Below are 21,999 nucleotides of genomic sequence, written 5' to 3' on the forward strand. Positions count from 1 at the left end.
AAAAAAATCATGAGCTTAGAGATGTTAATATATAATTCAGATGTACAGTGTACTTTATCATATTTAGATGAACTGGCTTTATTCAGGTGAAAAATATTTTTATATGACTAAATTAACCTGACAACATGTACCAAGAAAGTAATTTTTACGGGTTGGATCATGTAAAAATACTTTCAGGTAACAACGACATGTCTTAACAGTGCGCAGTGGATAGATATCTGGTCAAACTTTACATTTACTACTAAAGCAGACGCTAACATTTTGAAGTGTACATGAACACGAAAGGACAAATAAATTGATGCAAAAAAAAAAAAACCACAAAGAAAACATTACAATAAACAATGGCTATAAAAACAAAGTGAATTAGTTAAATGTGTCTTTAAAAAAAGTTTTTTGTATTAAGATGTTGTTTTGAATGTATGTGACAGTTATTGTCATTGTATGGATCAGTTTTTATATTAATGATGGTGTTTTAGAGGTCGTTATTTATAATAATGCTGTAATTTGTATTAATGCTCTAAGCAGTCAACAATTCAGTGGAAAAAAGATCTTTCTGTTTAATTCAACAGCCACATGCCAATAACTGGACGTCTTCCTTTCTCTTAGGCCAATCAGACAGAGGGGAGGCGTCAGCGGTGTTTAAATAGAAATATTTTGGCCTGTAAGTGAACACATCCGCTGTACGACTTTGAAGAGAAGCGATACTGTGTTTTGCTCATAATGTAAGTATATTTATACATGCTTAAACATAGTATTCAATCTTTATTATAAATGATTTAAATTTGTTTTTAGTTGTTTTGTTTTTTGGTTCTCTTCACCTGTTACTGTATTACAAGATCAAAAATCCTTTCAATGTCTTTTTTTGCATATAGTGCATATAAAAAACCTAAATGTTACTTTTTTGTTTACTGTTCAAGTTTGACAGACAGTAAAATGAATAGATGAATTGCATGAAGTACACTTTACGTCTTTTCCGTTCTTTACCTTTGGCAGCATATATACATAACTTTGGCAGCATATACGTATACACATTGTTCGTCAATGTACAGGTGATTCTTGAAAAAGTAAACAATAGTTAAAAAGTGATCCACATGAGTTAATTAATTAAACATAAAGATAGCAGGCTTTCCGTTTTTATTGTGAAAATCATGTATCACTACGCTTTAAATAAACAGCATTAATGTCGATTATGTCAATAAAAAGGTCTACATTAAAATTGACCTCAAATTTACTAACCATGTTCAACCCATCAAGTCCATTATTTATGTTGGTAGGCAATTTAAGTTTATAGTCTCACTAATCTTCCCCTCCCTTCTTACCTCCATCTCTCTCGTTCTCTCTCTCTCTCTCTCTCTCTCTCTCTCTCTTGTTCTCTCTCTGTCTTTCTCTGCTGTTTAACCTCTATCCTGACCACAGCCCTGATCATCTGTCTTTCTGGGTTAGATGTTCAGGTGCAGTCTTTAGCTGTCTCTATCTCTACATCTTTTACGTTTCTTTGTGTGCTTCTCTTTTCTTTCTGTTCGTCTCATTTGTCAAAACCTTTTTCCTTACTTTTTTACACATTACATATACAATGTGTGATTTTTTACTTATCATCCTCTCATCAATTTTATCATACTGTGAATACTTTAGTAATGACCCAGCAAAATCTAAATAAAGTTTTTTCCTGTATTTTCAGGAAAAACAGAGGACCTTTGAATGGCAAATATGTGATATGATACAATAGAATATATATGTATAATAACTATAGGTCCTAATCAGTTTTTTTGGGGGGGATGCAACAATTGAATTAATAGACAGATTAGTTCAAAGCCGTCAAAGCCTGTCCAAATACTGGGACCATACAAGTGCATAAAACAACAAAATATGCAAAATAACATATGTGTATTTATGAGCGTAACAGTGGCGGCCGGTGACTTCTTTTTTCAAGGCACTCGATGCAAAGTTCGTCAAAACATGTAGCTCGTCATGTGTGTGGTTCGTAATAAAAAAATATGTGTTCTGCGCGTCGAGTGATCCTATGTGCATTACGTGTTTTGTCAAAATAAGTGCCTGCTGCAGACGCGTCCAAAGGGTTCATGATGAAGTGTTTGCCAGAAACTCACTTAATCTCATGCGTAAACAGAGTTTACTGTTAAGGGAGTGTATTGCGTGTATTTTGTGAACGTGAGCGTCTCTTTTATGATAAGTGGTTTTGACGCGTGTGCAGCAGGCACTTATTTTGACAAAACAGGCGATGCACATGGTTCACATGACGCAACAAACAAATATTTTAAAATCACAAGCGACACTCCAAACACTTATTTTGAATTTGCGCCCCTCGGATGAGCAGTCATGCCGCCACTGGAGCATAAATATTTTGCACCATTATACAGAATTCACATTGCATTTGGTAGATGCGTTCATCCGAAGCAAGCTACATTGCATTCAAGTTATAATTTTTTCCCCGTACACACTGCACATTAATTCGGTTGTCAGTTCACATTTTAATGCTTAATCCTGTTCTGTACACACACAGTTCAGTAATTTACAGAAATGACAACCGCATTTACAGAAACTCTGCATTATGTGTTACCGAACTAAACAACTAGTAGTTAATAAAGTGTTTAAACGTGCATCATGGACATGACAGGTCTCGCTTCTGAAAAAAAATAAATGCGTAGAAGGGGAAAAAGTATTCTGTCCATTTGCTGACTAGTTTTGCCAGATCTTGCACGAAACAACAGCGAACAAGAAAAATCCAATAATAAACCGAAATAAATCCAAATGCTTTACCTCAAAGATCTAAATATTGGGACCGGCACCTTTACACTTTATTAACACCAAAATCTTGTGATAATAAGTGTGTTAAACACGCAAGAAGGCAGAACATTGCTATGGTTATCTCTGTGTCAATCATCACATTTTCGGGAATGAATCTTGTTCCGTACAGACATGTAACGAACAATTAGGGGATTCACTCTCGCATTTAAATACGGTTGTCACTCCAGAAAGTTTGCAGTGTGTATGAGGCCATTATGAGTTTACTAGAAATCTAATCCTTATCTAATCCTAATCCTTGCGCTTTTGCTCACAGAGCAACAGAAACACATTTGATTGGATGCACAACCTTTGCCACCAAGATTTAGAAAACACAACCTTCATTTTCAAGTTTAATAAACCTTCCCAGCAAGCAATAGCTTTCATTTTACCATCTAGGTTAACTATAGACCCGATGTAGTCCGACTATGAGTAACTCACTTCTAGCCAAAATAATAACTTAAATATTATAGTGTTTTTTTTTAACATGTGAGATATATGATATTCCACCATGTTAAGTCAACAGTGATTACAAAGTTATGGGTTTCATTTAATTTTTAATGTATTTTTGGGTTATGGTTAGACGTCTATAAAACAGGGCAAATTTAATCTTTTTTTAGTCTAGATGTCTGGGCTGTGTTTGGGCGGCTATTAAAGTATTTTAAATGCAAAATTGCTTGCTGTGATCATGTTGCATAACATTGCTTTCTGTAATGATATCAGAAAAGATCTGCAACCCACCATTTGAAAACCATTAGCTTAGATTGTTGTTAAGCAAATCAATGCTAAATGCAAAAAAATGCAATAACCATTCATTAATTACTTAGATAAAATAGCTAAATAAATTAAATATAAAAAATAGTTTTCATAGAACAAAATATAGCCATTTGTTTGTAAAAAGAACATCACAAACTGTTTAAATGACGTTTCAGAGGAAGTGTAAAAAAGAGAGATTTGTGTAAATCACATAGAGATGTAAAGTGAGAGATTAAAAGCCAAAGTAAGATATATTGCATACCACACTCCCAGCTCAGTTACACCACCAACAGTGGCATGTGGTGTATTTTTTTGTGTGTGTAAGCGTGGAGAGATCCGCCTTTCGTGGAAAGAGGGAGGAAGAGAGGGGGTGTTATGAAGGAGGAGGTGAAGAGGTGAAAATGAGAGGAATACGACTCTTCGCTCCGTACAATCTCAGCCCACCGCAGACACACCTCACGGCTTCATGCGCTCGCTTCATTCGTTTTTTCACAGTCATTCGTCTTCTTTGTGTCTTTAACCTAAAGCCCACCACAAAGCTTTTATCTCCCCTTCAACAATTTCTCACTGTCTTTCTCTCAATCACTCAAAAAATCTGAGCCCACCACAAGCCCCTTCCTTCCTCTAAAGCAGTGGTTCTCAACTTCTGTAATTTCAATGTTCCCCATTATGTCTCCTACCCATTATGACTTTTCCTCTTCTGTTACTTTAATAAAGGATTATGAACTTTTAACAGAAAGCTAAAGGCTCTACATAAGTGATGCCATTAAAGAACCATTTCTTTCTCCTTTAAAAGATGTTTAATATGATGGTTTAATTTGTTGTTTACCTAAGATGGTAAAATGCTGGCTACTGCTTGCCTAAAGAACATTTTCACACCTTTTCACAACCTTTTGTGAAACATACACATAAATTTGTGCATACACAGACATCAAACAAAATACAGAGCTTTTAGTCTTTTCCATCACATTTTTAACAATTTCGAGCACCCCTGCCTTCGTGCAAAAACCTCCAAAATAAAAGTGTTGACTTACTTTTATAAATAGTATTCAATCAGAATAATTACATATTGGCATCATATTTAGGCTACATCTGAAACGACATGTTGTTTATTTACGTTTTGTTCAATGACTTGTTTAATTGTGTCAATGCTTTTTGCACAACAACTGCATCCTATAAAATTAATATAATTTAAAATCCATAAAGTATACAAACAACGAAAATGACATAAGCTTTAGCCACGTGATTGAGTTTAATGTTCAATAATGATAAAAAAATATGTTTAGATCAAATTATTAGAGGAACGGATTTTTGCATTCAATTTTACCTCATATGTGTACATGTGTGATTCCGCGCCCCCGTGAACTCTGGTGAACTTGTACCAAGAAGATGAATCTAGAAATCTCTACTACTAATATAACAATGAGAGGGTCACATTTTAAACCATACATTTTCTACACAGAGTAGGTTAACTGCACATTACCGTACTGGGGATTGGAAATGATGTGAGCGTTTCTTACACGTTTTAATTGCCCAGTTAGCAAAATGCACAGCAACGAGCTCGTGAGCGCGCTCAGACGCTGATGACGTCTGCGACTGCACTGACTACAGCGCCTAGCTGCCGCCAGAATAAAGTAATGTAAATCAAAACACTATCAAAATGGCAAAAATCTCTGAAAAGTGAAAAGGATGCAGCACAGAATTAATACAATTTTGCATATTAAACAGATTAAAAGACAAGTAACAGATTAATGGACGCTTCTTTGATTTTGAGGTTGCATGCCCCTCAGTTTGAATGGGCATGACGCCTCTGCTTGGGATGTTAAAGGCTTTTTATATATATATACACAAATTGTTTAAATTTACTGCCAATAGTTTCCCATTTGCAGTTGCAAGAACTATTATATATAACATCCATATTTTCTTTCACCCCTTAAACTCTGTGGACCCGCTAGTGGTTCCAAAACTTCATCATCAAATAAAAAAATATAAGTTGTGGAACACAAAGTTTTCTGTAAAACAGTGGCTTCTTTTTCGAGGGCGCACGATGTGAAACTCGTCACAACATGTATTTAGCCCGTCATGTGTGTGGTTCGTCATTTTAAAATATGTGTTCGGCTCGTTATGTGAATCTATGTTCATCACACGTCTTGTCAAAATAAGTGCCTGCTGCACATACATCTAAAGCGTTTATGATAAAAGTGATGCTTTTGTTTGCCAGATACTCCCTAATCTCATGTGTAATTAAGTGAGTGCTAGTATTTTGTGAACGTTACCGTGTCTTTTATCATAAACCGTTTCGACACGTGTGCAGAAGACACTTATTTTGACAAGACGCATGATGCATATTTTGGAATAGACACCCCTCGGAAAAGAAGTCACTAGCCGCCATTGCTGTAAAATAACAATTTTAATCTATTCACCCCAGATATGTGGGTAGATGACCCTCTTAAATTCAGGTCCAATGCCCAATTCTGCAAAATGATTCACACGCTAAATGATTTTCTACATCGTTTTATGTAGACATTTTGTAGGCCTCTTGGAAGTTTACAGAGGATCCAACTACCATTCTGCTGCTCTGATTGATGCATTTGTCATGGCTATGAAATTAGTAAAGTGAAACGGAAATGTTTTTTTTTTTTTAGATTTCCTCTTTGTTTCTCCTGTTATAACACAATGATGTTGTGTTGGATTTTAATACTTCTGACCCTCCGATTTTTAAAGGCAGAAGGTAAGTTTGGCTTAGCATGTAAGAAATACTAACTGTTACTTGCAAAAATCTTGGTAATTGTTTTATGACAGAGAGCAAAATATCAGTAGCAGCCTGTGCAAGTCTTATGTGCTCTTCTACCATCAGAAATTGAAATTTACGCACAGGAAGGAGGAACTGTAACTCTGCCCCGAGACTTACACGGAGGAGCTGTTGCCAATACAGAAAAGGTTTATGTGAACTGGTTTAGTGGGCCAGAAAAGACCCTTGTAATCAGCAGAAACCCTCAAGCTGGAATTCAACCGGGTGAGAATTTTTTTTTTATTTAAGCGTATGTTACAATAATAATGAGACTATCATGATGTAACAGCACTTATATGTATATTCTTTGCAGGGAAAGATAAGACAAGGTTCTCTTTGTCACCGGATTTCTCTGTTCAAATTTCACCAGTACATGAAAGTGATTTTGGATTTTTCAGCTGTGAACAACACAAATTTACAGAGACATATATCAAGACCTACAGACTGCGTCATGGTAAGACATATGGAAATATACAGAGAGGTGTACACAAGAGAATTAAAGGACAGAGATTAACATTCAAATCATTTTAAAAATCCTGTTTAAAAACACACATTTTTAAAAACATGAATTCCTTTCCAATTAGTTTTTTTTTCTCAAATAGATGATGAAACAATAAATAAGAATAAATAAGGTAGTAAATTAATTTTGACTTGTGTGGGAATTTGAAGAATACTGAAGATGTTGTGTGCCATCTAGTGCCAGAGGACTGAACTACAGAATAGCAGAACTGCAAATCTTTTTAATAATCTATTTCCACAATAAGACCACTGAAACCATTGTAGCCTCAATTCAGGTTTTACAGATTTATATTGACAGAATTACACTGGTTAAACATTATTCACATACACACTCACTTTAACATCAACATCTCTTACCTGTGCTTAACATGTTAAATGTTTACACATTAAAACACTTTCACTTTGTGTATATTTTTCTAATTCCAGCTGTTTTCGTTCTATTTTAGTTACTGTAAGCAGACCGCAGGCAGTGATGGTTGGAGATCCTCTGCCTCTGAAATGTGAGCTGGAAAAGGGTCAATTGAGCGGTACAGCCATTGTAAAGTGGACACCACCTAAAGGTTGTAACGTAAACATTCAAGGGTCAAATGGTGAAATAACAGTGCCAAAAGTGCCCGTGTGTGCTAGTGGTGTTTGGACATGCACTGTTAAGTATAATAAGAGAGAAGTCAGAGCAACGACGGCTGCTTATGTAATAGGTGAGCATGCATGCAGGTATTCCTTTATACTCTGTGATTTGTCTATATGGACAATAAACATACAAAATGCATATACTGTATAAGATGAACAGTAAATATATAAATTTGTAACATCATAAAGAAGTGTTTGTCCTTCTGTGTGAACTTGCTGCACTGCATGCACGCATGATACAGGGTGTTACTTTCTTTTTCTTGTCTTATCTTCCAGATCTATCTGCTCCATCAGATCCCATTTATACTTCTGTCTCCAACTCCTCTTCGGTCAACATTCCTTGTTCTTTATCCAATGACATTCCCTGGGACCTCTTACGTGACCATCTGCTGAAGGGTAGCTGGAATTTCAGTTCTCTAAGCAATGCAAACCAGCAACCAAAAGATGTTCTCACCCTCCATATAAATTCAACAATTAAATGGATCCCCACAAAGGACGCACCCATCGCTGTCCAGCAGAGAGAGTTGAAAGACAAGGATCTGTCCATCATTAAGCTGCCTGTGTCTGAGGCGATCAGGGGGGAGTACACCTGTGCTCTCAACTTTAAAGGCAGGAATTTCAGCAAGAAAATCAAGGTGGAGGTCTTGCATGGTAGGTGAATTTATACTATGAATTGACAAGTTCTTTGCATTAAAGGGACAGTTAGGACAAAGTAAAATTCTGTCAATGTTTACTCAACTTTATTGTCATTCCAAACATGTATGCCTTTTCCTTTGTGGAGCACAAAAGAAGTAGCTCACCAAAATATATTAGCTTAAAGCTCACATAACACAAAGTGTTTATGCTCATTTCATGTTAATATTTTACCCATAGAGTAGTATTACATCCTCCTTCATATATCCAAAGAGTCTTTAGTTTAGTTAAGTAAACTGACTGCCTGGAGGAGTACCACAGGCAGAGCGAGACACGAGCAAGCAATAAAACATATTCCACTATATTTGGATAACTAATGATTCCTTCATGTTCAAATCATTTACATTATGCACTTACGTGCTGATTGCCAACAAAAAACAGACATTTGATACAGTTTTACGTACCAACTGCAACTCATGACCCTGTTGGGACCTACATATTTCATAGAAATTCAGTGTTAAACAAACACACATGCATTCCGTTGCTACCTCAGATCAACAACTATATCCATTGTTTCCATAATGCTAGATTGTTTGGGAAGCTGAAACTTTTCTTTACAAACAGCAACACGATTGTTTGGTGACATTAATTTCTTGTCATCTCTTGGTTGGTGTGTGTGTGTGCAGTGCTGGCCCGAGGCTCTTGGGGACCTTAAGCAGAATTTGTTTGGGGGCCCCCCTCCCACCAATTTTTTTATAAAAAAAATAAAAAAATTACAAACACTTATAAAAAGAACAAAGTTGTACATTAATGGCGCTTTTCCATTGCATAGTACCCCACGGTTTGGTTTAGTTTGGCTCTGGTCTGCTTACTTTTGGGAGCTTTTCCATTGGGTGCGGTACTTTTTTTCGTACCACCTCGGTTGGCGTTCCAAGCGAGTATGACAGTATGACACACAGTTGCGTAACTCTCTCTAAAGTTAAATGGTTGAGGAGATTCCACCTTTCATATGTAAAGCGCTTTGAGTGCTGCAGAAAGCACTATATAAATGTAACGAATTAATTATCAAAATTAATGTATTCATTCGTATTTTTTCATCAGTATAACTTGTTTAAGTTATTTAATTGTAAAAAAAAGATTGGGGGGCCCCCTGGTGGCCACGATGCCCCAAGCAGGCGCTAAGTTCGCTTATGCCTCCGGCCGGCCCTGCGTGCACTATTTCGGATAAAGTGCCCATATAAGGACTTCCACTGTACTTCCTGCACTGAAATTGCCCATAAACGAAATAGAGCAAGATTGTTACGTATGAATCTTTCATGTTTGAAAAACTTTCCGAAACATTTAAGAACCCTGGCGAAGTGCATTCAACACAGAAATAACTGCTGTTTTGACACATTGGCTATGTTTGGCATGAGAAATTCAATAAACAGTGTTAATAAGTCAGAATGCATTAAATAGCTTCCTAAATCCTATTCAAAAATAAAAAACAGCAGCTTATATTTGTTTCATAACACATTTTACTTCCACTGTCCAAAAACATACAGGCTTAGAAAAACACAAAGGCGAAGACCTTTAATTATTAAAAAATGAAAAAGGTTAAAACTTAAAATGTATGTAGTGTACATTTTAAAACATCTAGAACAGATTTTTTTTATCACAGTCAAAATGTGAACAAAAAATATTTGATACAAACTTTTTTGAATGATAATCTGAACTTAATCTGAGTCTTACACTTCTTCCTCTGTTAGTTACATCTACTGCTACACGTAGTCCTCTTATCGAAGGCCAAAGGGTGAATCTGTCATGCTCATTAGGACATAATACAACTCATGAGGTGAAATGGAGACGTCCATCTGGCTCCACTCATCCCCTTCTCAGCTCATCTCCTCATTCAGCATTTCTGTCCTTCCCTGTGAGGATGGAGGACAAAGGCAAATGGACGTGTGAACTCTGGGACGACCAGAAGTTGCTGACATTTTCAGATATTTTTCTACGGATTGGTAAGGAAAAAAAGAGTAAAGAAATTGGATTTAACAAGATTGTACACTGCTATTACTATGAATGGGGACAATGCCACGCTCAATATGGCCGCTCTAGAATAGTAGAGTGAAAAGTGTGCAATACAATTTGTAACGCTGCTGTTGTTAAATTGTTTCACAGAGAAAGCTCCGGTGAACATCTGGCTTTGGGTTGCCATCAGCAGTGGAATTGTGGTCTTCATCTTGCTTCTAGTTGTCATCATCAAAGCCATTCGCAAACATAAGCAGGTTAATATTTTTTCTCAGACTTTTTAGTCCCCAACAAACAAACAAACAAACAAACAAACAAACAAGCAAACAAACAAACAAACAAACAAACAAACAAACAAACAAACAAACAAACAAACAAACAAACAGGACTGTCATTCAAGCAGATTTAAAGATGCGGTAGAATGGAAAACTGTATTTACGTAAGCATAGATAAATAAGGGTAAAGACATATCGTGAGCCTCAAACTTGATTGTTTTTTCCTTCTTATGTAAACCTCGTGCATGCAAAAGACCACTGAAAAACAGTCCAATCTTAACATAACACCGACTGTGTCACACTCAGAACAATGTAACATATTGTACACTCCTGAACAAAATCTTAAGACCAGGAAAAATATTACAAGTATTCGCATTTTGCGCTAGTGGATCATAACCAGGTTATAAGTACTTCTTTAAAATCTCAAAAGAAAAAACAGGAGCAAGAGACAAAAGTATAGAGTATGCCATTAACTGCATTTAAACTCAAATAGGTTGTTTATCAGCTGATCAAAAGTTTAAGACCATAGCTTAAAAAAGTTTAAATATGCACAATAAAATGGCTTTTATGTCATTGTCCTTCAGACAAAGGCAAAAAGGCTGTCTGACTTTAAGCGTGGCAGGATTGATGAGCTGCACAGGCAAGGGCTCTCACAGCGTGCCATCGCTGCTGAGGTTTGACGCAGTAAGACAGTCATTTTAAATTTCTTAAAAGATCCTGAGAGTTACGGGACAAAAAAATCAAGTGGTAGACCCAAAATAATTTCTCCTGCACTGAGCCGGAGGATCCGACGGGCTGTTTGTGAAGACACAGGCCGATCCTCAACCCAAATTAAGACCCTTACTGATGCTGACTGCAGCCCAATAATCATAAGATGGCATCTGCGAGAGAAGGGCTTCAAAAACAAAAAGCGTCTTCAAAGACCACGTCTTCTCCCCCACCACAAACGTACTCGTTTGGAATTTGCAAGGGAGCACCAAACATGGGACATTGAAAGGTGGAAGAAAGTTTTATTCTCTGACGAGAAAAAATTGAACCTGGATGGTCCTGATGGCTTCCAACATTATTGGCATGACAAGGAGATCCCACTGGAGATGTTTTCTATGCGGCACAGTGGAGGAGGCTCCATCATGATCTGGGGTGCTTTTTCCTTCAATGGGAAGATGGAGCTTCAGGTTGTGCAGGGGCGTCAAACAGCGCCTGGCTATGTGGATGTCTTGCAGCGGGCATCCCTCTTGACTGAGGGCCCTCGTCTCTGTAGTAATGACTGGGTCTTTCAACAGAACAACGCTACAGTTCACAATGCTCACCTGACGAAGAGCTTCTTCCAGGAGAATAAAGTCACCCTTTTAGACCATCCTGCATGTTCCCCTGATCTAAATCCCATTGAGAACATTTGGGGATGGATGGCGAGGGAAGTTTACAAAAACGGACGTCAGTTCCCGACTGTAGATGCCCTTCATGAAGCCATCTTCACCACATGGAGCAATGTTCCCACAAGCCTCCTGGAAACAGTCGCATCAAGCATACCAAAAAGAGTTTTTGAATTGATCAACAAGAATGGTGGGGCTACTCACTACTGAGTCCCTTTTGACACTTTTAGTTTTGTTATGGGGTATTTTTGGGTTATGGTCTTAAACTTTTGATCAGCTGATAAACAGCCTGTTTGAGTTTATATGCAGTTGTCAATAAATTGTTTACTCTCTACTTGTTTTCTCTTGCTCCTGTTTTTTCTTTTGGGATTTTGAAGCAGTAGTTACTACCTGGTTATGATCCATCAGCGTAAAATGCGAATACTTGTAATGTTTTCCCTGGTCTTAAGATTTTGTTCAGGAGTGTATTAATGCATTCTTTGGCACCTTTAAAAGATGTAACAGCTTATAAGTTTTAAAAGTTTCTTAATCTTTCTCAACAGATGTTGATGTACAGACGACGAAAGACCAGATTTTGCTGCTGCAAGAAGTAAGTTTGGTGTTTGTTAGATAACTAAACACACATTAAAATAAATAAAATTATAATCAGTGTTTTTTAACCGTCTCTCCTCTAGTCCTAATGAAACGGGATTCTACAAGACCTAAAGAGACTTTTCATGATTGATGATCGGCTGCCTGACAAGATTACACTCATTATTACATTGTAAATATTTGATACAGATAACAGGTGTAAATAACACAATATATGCTGTCATTTGAAAGAAAGCTCATAAATAAAATGTAAAATCAAGTTGAAGCTCTATACACTCACATATCTACTGTATACATTTTTCGTACTGCAATGCAAATCATTTTCTGGACAATCCTGCTGAGGTTGTTGTCGTTTTTTATTCTTCTGTTAAGGTTTTTTGACTACCATATTTACTAACCTCCTTATACTCGTATGGTTCTATTAACTTAAAATATTTTAAGTTTACATTTCCTCTGATTTGCTTGTATTTTTATTGTAAATAAATAAAAATATTAAGAAATGTAAAAAAATGAAATAACAATAGTATGAAATTGTTAATGAAGAAAAAATGCATCATGTACCCACCTATGTCAACAAATCCCCGACTTGGAATTAAGGTTCTATCACTGCCAATTCCAATAATACCACCCCTAATTCTGCACTATCCAACCACGGCACTGCCATTTAGTGTAGGAGAAAGAAAAAAAATTGACATCACAATTTAGTTTAAATTGCAACAAACCATCATCATTGCGATCAGTGTTTGCATCTCATCTGCTCATTTGCATTTTAAAGGACGCACCCCAAAACGTCACATTTTTGCTCAGGCTTACAAAGTGTCAATTTTAACATGCAATAAACGGTCTGTTCCGTATTTTGAGCTAAAACTTTACAAACGGACTCTGGGGACAACAAATACTTATTTTATATCTTAAAAAATCTCATAATATGACCTCTTTAATAAAACTTTTTTAACATTACTAAACAGATTTTTTTGTAAGGATAGCTACAGGACCAAGGGGACCCCTCAAACACAAAAAATAAAGATCTGTGTTTTAGATCGTAGATAAAAGTCTCATGCAAATATTGACATATTTTGAGAATTTAAGGTCACCAAGCAAGCACGGTACAGCAAATCTGCAGGTATTAGTGTCTTGTTACCTCAGGCCAGTGCCGGCCCGAGCCCCTTAGGGGCCCTAAGCAGAATTTGTTTGGGGGCCCCCTCCCATCATTTTTTTAATAAAAAAAAGAAATTACAAACATTTATAAAAAGAACAAATTTGCACATTAAGTAAGGTCTAAAATTAGCATTAGGTTTAGAAATCAAATCAAATGAATCATAACACTGTCTTTATTGTATAAATTAAATATAATTATTATTTTTTAGAGCTACAGAAGTGATTTTCTCTTTGTCTTGGATTGCTTGATTAATATTAATGACACAGACTTAAAGGGGTCATAGCGTGAAAATCTGACTTTTTTCATGTGTAAGTGCTGCGCAAATTGTAAATTCAGGCGAGGTGTCTATACTGCGCATGACTCAAACGCTAGCACTACAGACACACAGCAGTTGTCTGCAAATCAGATTTTTCTTGTCTTGAATTATTAATTTATTCATTCGTATTTATTCATTCATTTATATTACTTGTATAAGTTATTTAAATGTACATAAAAAATTAAATGTACAAAAAAAATGATTGGGGGCCCCCTGGTGGCCGCGAGGCCCTAAGCAGCCGCTTAGTTCGCTTATGCCTCTGCTCTGGCCGGCCCTGCCTCAGGCTGTTGGCTCAGAGTATTACTGTAATTTCTCCACTAGATGACAGCAGAACTTCATTTCGCGAACGTCACAACACTGCCCTAAAAAATGGTGTCTTACCACTTGTGTTGAGTGAGAGAGGATAGTGCATGGCACGAGGAGGGCTGTGCAGACCATTTGGTGCATCAAAGTAGTGCGAATGTCATACCCTGATCCGTCTGCTCAGTCCAACACACTCGCTGTCTGCGCTTTAGGCCACTATTTTTCCATACATTATGCTCTCTCTCCACACGTGGTTACTGTAGAGCAGTGTTTCCCAATCCTGGTCCTCGAGGCTCCCCTCCCAGAAAGTTTTAGATGTCTCCTTATTTAACACACCTGATTTAACTCATCAGCTCGTTAGGGAGACATGTTTAAAATTTTTGAAGTAGGCTGATAAGTTGAATCAGGTGTTTTAAATAAGGAGACATCTAAAACTTTCTGTCAGGGGGGCCTTGAGGACCAGGATTGGGAAACACTGCTGTAGAGTAAAGGTGGTGGGGTCATTTCACTTTTTGGAGTGTAGAGGTGGCGGTTTCAACACTTGTTTTTAGGTTGGAGGAGTGGTTTCCTGAAACCCCTTTGACTAAAGGGGTTTCATTACACTTTTCATTTATATTTCTGTATATGTGGTTTCGTTGAAACAGGTGACAAACTTTTGGTTGTCAGCTGAAATGCGTAAACTGTGTTAACTTTCTGTCCACTAGATGACAGCAGAGCTCATTCTATTGCTGGAATGTATAGTGCGACACAAGGGTTTTTATCATTAAACAATTATTACTACTTGACCTATAAATATTACTACGACTTATTACTAGTATTTAAAACCACTAATGGCAAACCTAAACTAAACTAATTGTAAAAAATACAAAAAACAGCATTAATTTAAAAGCTTTCAGGAAGTGCTATTGTGCATTGTACTATACACAGTGTATACTGTAGGCTGGTCTAATGATTTGTTATATCGAATATGTTTACGTTTGCTGAATTTATTTGACTTAAACTAGTAACTTGTCAAATCATATGTATTTTAAACTCATACATGAACTAACAACCAACAATTTTCTAGTATTTATTAGTCATTTAGTTGTACAAACGTTCTATTTAATTTTTATATTTAAAAAATATTCATGTAACAGCTCCAAAAGTGCTGTCTTATCCTAAAAATCTAACTCTATAATTGATAGAAACTACAGTCCAACAATTGTAACTTTATTTTTAAAAAATTTAGTATTTTAGTTTCTTAATTATTATCCTACCTTAAATATAGTATTCCTGTTTTTTTGTTTGTTATTTATGTATTTAATTGTGTCCACTGTCCAATACTTTTACATTATTAATATTCACAAATATACCATCTGAAAATTACGGTTATTTTATTATTTACAGCTAGCACCAAACTGTGTAAATTTACCTTCAGAAGAAATAAATTAGACAGTAATGTTATAGCCTACAGCTCTCAGCACATTTCTGTAAACATGTAGGTGAAACACTTGTGTGGATGTTACAGTAAATCAAATTAAACAGAATAACTGATTTAGATGATACCAGTTAAAATAAAATTGATATTAATTTATATCTCAAAATTGTGCCCTGAATAAATTATTTTAATGAAGTTTATTTAACCAAGTTTGGGAGGAGCATGGTCATGCATCAAACCAATCAGTGTGAAGAGGTGTCTATAGAGGTGTCTCTCACCTCTGTCCCTTTTTTTGCAGAATCCCTCCTCCATTCCATTGCCTCACTCTCAGCTAGTTCATCCATCCAATTTAAAGAGGGGGGAGTATTCTGAGTTCGGGCTAAAATTCTGATCTCAGAGCTTACACTGTACACTCTCAGAAATAAAGGTATAAAAGTTGTCACTGGGACAGTACCCTTTCAAAAAGGTACACTTTATACCCAAAGTGTGCATATTAGTACTTTAAAGGTACATATTGGCAGTTCAAAGATACATTTTGTGCCTAAATACATAGGATCTTTTTTTAAAGGGTACTGCCCCAGTGTCAGCTTTGTGCCTTTATTTTTGACAGTGTATCTTAATTCTGTTAAACTGATTTTGTTACATCTCACCCACAAGACAAAGCTACTGACCATTTGCCACTTAAGATTTTAATTTGTCAAAATAAGTGACAAAAGAAAAATTGATGTTAAAATTGATGACTACACTGCTTCAAACCATACATTATTAAAAGGGACATATCATGAAAATCTGACTTATTCATGTTTAATGCTATAATTGCATCCCCAGTGCTTCAATCAACCTAGAAAATGTCAAAAAGAACAACCTGGTAACTTAGTTTTGGCAAACCATTTGCTGCAAGCACATGAAAAAATAGGTAATTGAAATTTGGCTCCCCTTGTGATGTCAGAGGGGGATCTTGTTATAATAATTTTATAACATTTTTGCTCACACCTACAAAGTGGTCATTTTAACATGTTATAATAAATTATCTGTGGGGTATCTGTGTAGTATGAGCTAAAACTTCACATACGTACTCTGGGTACACCAATGATTTATTTTACATCTTAAAAAAGTCTTGTGAAATGGCCCCTTTAAGGAATAGTTCCATCCAAAATGAACACACTGTTATTATTTACTTACTCTCATGTGGTTCCAGATCCGTAGGACCACAAATGTAAAAATGCTACAGAATGTACTGGCTGCTTTTTTATTAAGTTAACAGGAACTTGGGCTGTCAAGATCCACTTAAGATTTTAAGTGTGTCAACAACATGAGTACTCATGGGTGAGTAAACGATCTGCGTGAACCAACACACATGACACCCCGAACACATATTTTCAATTTCCATCCCTCGGAAGAGAAGTCACCATCCGCCATTGCTGTAAAGTAAGACAATTTTAATCTATTCACCCCAGATATGTGGATAGATGACTCTTTTAAATGTAGGGATGTCCAATTCTGCCAAATAATAATTTACACGCTAAATGTTATTCTATATCGTTTTATGTAGACATTTTGTAGTCCTCTTGGAAGTTTACAGAGGATCCCTAGTGCGGTGGTTCTGAAATGTGAGCTAGAAAAGGGTCAACTGAGCGGTACAGCCAGTGTAAATTGGACACCACCTAAAGGTTGTAACGTAAACATTCAAGGCTTCAAAGGTGAAATAACAGTGCCCAAAGTGCCCGTGTGTGCTAGTGGTGTTTGGACATGCACTGTTAAGTATAATAAGAGAGAAGTCAAGGCAACGACGGCTGCTTATGTAATAGGTGAGCATGCATGCAGGTATTCCTTTATACTCACATACATACAAAATGCATATACTGTATAAGATGAACAGTAAATATATACATTTGTAGCATCATAAATAAGTGTTTGTCCTTCTGTGTGATCTTGCCGCACTGCATGCATGCAGGGTATTACTTTCTTTTTCTTGTATTATCTTCCAGATCTCTCCGCTCCATCAGATCCCATTTATACGATGACATTCCCTGGGACCTCTTACTGGGGGGTAGCTGGAGTTTTAGTCCTCTAAGCAATGCAAACCAGCAACCTCTAAAAGCAGTTCTCACCCTCCATATAAATTCAACAATTAAATGGATCGTCACAAAGGACGCACCCATCGCTGTCCAGCAGAGAGAGTTGAAAGACAAGGATCTGTCCATCATTAAGATGCCTGTGTCTGAGGCGATCAGGGGGGAGTACACCTGTGCTCTCAACTTTGAAGGCAGGACTTTCAGCAAGAAAATCAATAAAAGGGATTGTTTTGTAACGCCAGGCGTTGTCTTTTTTTCGACATCTTCTGCACGTCTAAAGGTTGACATCCGTAGGACCTCCATGTAAGGAAAATAGACATGAAAAAAGCAAAAAGAGATGATTGTCTCTGCAGTTCATCCATCCATTGCAACACCGAAACACTTTAGTCATTTCGTGCCGGCCACGGGATGTGAACTCCGATCTCTAGGTTACAAGCAAGTCTCGCTAACCACTTAGCCACAACCATACCTTCACATTGTATATAAGGCACACTTTTTGCTTTCATACCATGAACTCAACATTACGAGAATATGTGAGAATATTTTCATGTTAAATTGTTAGTATGATCATATACTTTTAATATAACGAACTACACATTTAATTACAGATTTTTAATTGTACATTTAGATTAATTTGTATATAATTCAAGAAGGCAGAAAAAACAGTACTGTATAAATAATATAGACTATTTGTAAGTATTAATCATGTTGGTACAACAATCCTGATATTTGTAAATAAACACATTTTTATAGGCCTAATCATGTAATATAGACATAGGCCTGTCATAGACGTCCAAATGACTTCCAAAGAATCACCCAGTTCAAATGTCAAATGTTGCCGTAAATATGACGTCCAAAAAATTACCCAGTTCAAACGTCAAATGTCGCCGTAAATATGACGTCCAAATGACGTCCAAAAAAATTACCCAGTTCAAACGTCAAATGTTGCCCGTAAATATGACGTCCAAGTAGGGTCCTGATCACACTGTCGGGGCTTATTTCCCGATAACTACCGGCTGCCTCTACATTATCCCTTACTTAATCTTTCTCAACAGATGTTGATGTACAGATGACAAAGACCAGATTTTGCTGCTGCAAGAAGTAAGTTTGGTGTTTGTTAGATAAGTAAACACACACATGAAATAAACATACATTTTAATCAGTGTTTTTTTTAACCGTCTCTCCTCTAGTCCTAATGAAACGGGATTCTACAAGACCTAAAGAGACTTTTCATGATTGATGATCGGCTGCCTGACAAGATTACACTCATTATTACATTATACATTTTTGATAAAGATAAAAGGTGTAAATATCACAATATATGCTTTAATTTGAATGTCTGACTCAAGCTCCGGGACGGATCCACAACGGATCCAGACCGGAGCTACTGACTTCGGAGCGGTTCCGTTACGGATCCGCCCCGGAGCTTATTGCTATCAGGACCGGGTCCGTTTTGGACCCGTTTATCTCACTTTTAAATTCAAAATCCCTTCTGTTCGTGCTGTATAGGATGAACTAAACTAAAGGATTAAACCAAAACTATCACTAGGCCTGGCTACTACAGCAATATAGAACCTTAAATCTGCATTGCCTTGTATTTTTAACCTAACAATATTGTAAATAGGCCTAACAGAAAAGTTTCACTAAAATATATCAATTTGCTGTACAAAAGTAATTACTACTCAATGGAAATATAAAATTGCCATTTACATTTATGGACAGTTATAGGTTACAGCGTATTATTTTTTTGTTAAAAATATTCTTTTTGTGGTTAAAACCTACTTTAGTGCTTTATAGGCCAGGTCAATGCAAACATAAAATACGTGATCCATTAGGCTACAACTTCAATGAAATGCTGCACTATGCACAGCTAAAACGTCTGACAATGAATATCTGGAGAAAGACAAGTTGTTCAACAAAAATGTTTTTAATATTTAATCATTTCTCCCATTACACATCTCCTCGTTGCACGATCTGTTGCCAGGTTGAACACAGCACCTGTAATCAAACACACAAATGTTTATGGTATAGCATGCAAAGTCAAGTATGCTTATCATAGTAATGCAGTAAAAGTACATTTTTTCACTAGAAATTTACTTGAGGAAATGTACCCTTAGAAATCACTTTAAAAGTACTAGTTACCCAAAACTGTAAATGAAATTCGTTACACACCTCTGGTTAAATCACCCTGTTAACAGATGCTCAAAATAACAGATGAGAAGATTACCAACCACACAGTCGCTCTGACTGACACCTGCATTCATTTAGTCACTGATTAGGTCACATGACATGGCATCTTGCAGTCTGAACCGAGTCAAACAATGATTAAATTGCCAAAAATTAATTTTCATTATAAAGAAGATGGCAGATACACTACACCAAAATTCCCAACATGTAAACTTAATAATGCACAGCTAGGGCTAAACCATTATCCACGAGTGAACATGCTAAAGTTTTCCTAATATCAGCGTCATTCCAATCATTAGTATACAGGATGATTAAAAAACAATGTTTACTGCCACAATTATATCAATAAATCAATACTTCAAAAGAGGGTTCAGCTGAACCGTGTTCCAGCAAAGAAAGCCTCGATTGACAGGTGTGCATCGTTTAACCGTTCAGTAAAGGTGCGTCCGAGGATCCGACATGGGTCCGTTCAGGATCCGCTGTTTGAAAGTATAATTTACGCCGCGGCCGGAGGCGGAGCTGATCCTCTGTGCGGCTCCAAAATGAATGTGACAGTCACGCGGGCTTGGCGACTTGAACGCGGATCCGCATAGGAGTCTCCTGCTGTGTGGGTATTTTCTTTTCCTCAGGCTGTAGGCTCAGAGTATTACTGTAAACTTAATTGTAAGTCAATATTATCTCCACTAGATGACAGCAGAACTTCATTGCGCGAACGTCACAACACACACTGCCCTAAAAAAAAATTCATGAAACCAACCCCATCCAAAAATAGACCTACCACCTCTACTCTACTACCACTTTTGGTGAGGGAGGGAGGATAGTGCATGGCAAGAGGAGGGCTGTGCAGACTATAGATATGTATAATAAAGGCTAGAAATCTCGTCCGCGCTGCTGGGCGATGGAGTGGAACGTCTGCATATTTCTGTATATGTGGTTTCATTGAAACAGGTAAACTTTTGTAGCCTGGGTGCCAGCCGATCTTAGCCCCGCCCCGAACATTTTGAGGACAGGAAGACCGGTCTGGGGTTTCTCCGTTGCGGAGCTTCTAGACCCAAAGCTGGTCGAACCAATCAAATTGTCAGGGCGGGCTTTATACGATGATGAACAGATGATCAACAGTAATGTAATCAACCACGTCACCAAAGAGCGTGTGTGTTGAATCTGTTTACAAAGAAATGGCTGCCGCTGTAGAGTTCAGATGTGTGGATTCTGACATTAAGTCTTGTTCTAAAATATATTGACAGAGCATTGATTTTAAAAGAGGAACAGAGAAACGCGATCAAGGCATTTGTTGATCGGAAAGATGTTTTTGCCGTCCTTCCTTCTAGGATTCGGCAAACGTTTCATTTATTACCTAACTCCGATGGTCGCTATGAAGATGGGACATGAAAACCCTATTGTCATTGTTGTTTCTCCTTTGGTTGCACTTATGAAGGACCAAGTTAAAAAAGCAATTGAAATGGGTTTCACGGCGATGCAACTCGGCGTGCACGACGAGATGGATATAATTAGCGATCGTTGCCACCTTCTTTTCGGAAGCCCGGAATTGTGGCTGCTGAATAAGAAGTGGAGGGACATGCTAGAGGTATTTTTCAAGCCAACGTAATGGGTATCGTCATGGATGAAGTTCACCTAACGTACACATGGTAAGAGATAGTCTGACTGTATGACTTAGTAAATGTTAAGGTTAATGTGATATAAATGAAATGTTGTAAACATAGTTGGTGTTGATGTACATTCGCTAACTCAGACTTAGTATAATCACAATGTTAGTGTGTAACGTGGGGTGCTTTAAAGAAAGCGAAGGAGAGTAGAATCCATAAGCAAAAGAGGTTTAATAAAGTAAATCCCAAAAAGGGCCAGCAAACACATCCAATAAGGGCAATCCACAACTGTAATCCAAAAACAGGCAAATGGTCAAGGCAGGCAGAGAACAATCAAAATCCAAATATCAGGCTAAGGTCAAAAACAGGCAGACAGAAAACAGGATGCAGGTAAACAGGTTAAACAGGCTGGACATACAGTGGCTGAATCCGAAATCGCATACTTACTGAGTAGGTATTTCACTGAGTACTTAACGAGCGTTAAGACAGTACGTACATTTGCAATAGTATGGACAGCATCCACCATGTTTACGTTATCGTGTGACCTATGACGTAGTAGAC

At 37.1% G+C, this 21,999-nt stretch overlaps 1 protein-coding gene across 3 annotated transcripts in view; it reads left to right on the forward strand.

The window, feature by feature from the left end:
• cd4-1 (CD4-1 molecule) overlaps positions 1–21,999 on the forward strand; it is a 109,072-nt gene that overhangs the window by 9,813 nt on the left and 77,260 nt on the right. Inside the window, exons 2-11 of one of the 3 annotated variants that reach the window (XM_073872035.1) lie at positions 607–722; positions 6,201–6,286; positions 6,413–6,571; positions 6,660–6,800; positions 7,312–7,563; positions 7,772–8,146; positions 9,877–10,128; positions 10,289–10,390; positions 12,327–12,375; positions 12,461–12,767. In XM_073872035.1, the coding sequence (XP_073728136.1) occupies positions 6,232–6,286; positions 6,413–6,571; positions 6,660–6,800; positions 7,312–7,563; positions 7,772–8,146; positions 9,877–10,128; positions 10,289–10,390; positions 12,327–12,375; positions 12,461–12,491 (1,416 nt within the window). In that variant the 5' untranslated portion in view covers positions 607–722; positions 6,201–6,231 and the 3' untranslated portion in view covers positions 12,492–12,767. Of the gene's footprint in view, positions 1–606; positions 723–6,200; positions 6,287–6,412; positions 6,572–6,659; positions 6,801–7,311; positions 7,564–7,771; positions 8,147–9,876; positions 10,129–10,288; positions 10,396–12,326; positions 12,376–12,460; positions 12,768–21,999 lie in introns of those variants that run through there. The other 2 variants (XM_073872033.1, XM_073872034.1) reach the window with 2 other exon arrangements.

Source organism: Misgurnus anguillicaudatus, chromosome 10 (assembly GCF_027580225.2).
Source record: "Misgurnus anguillicaudatus chromosome 10, ASM2758022v2, whole genome shotgun sequence".
In the NCBI taxonomy this organism is placed as follows: Eukaryota; Metazoa; Chordata; class Actinopteri; order Cypriniformes; family Cobitidae; genus Misgurnus; species Misgurnus anguillicaudatus.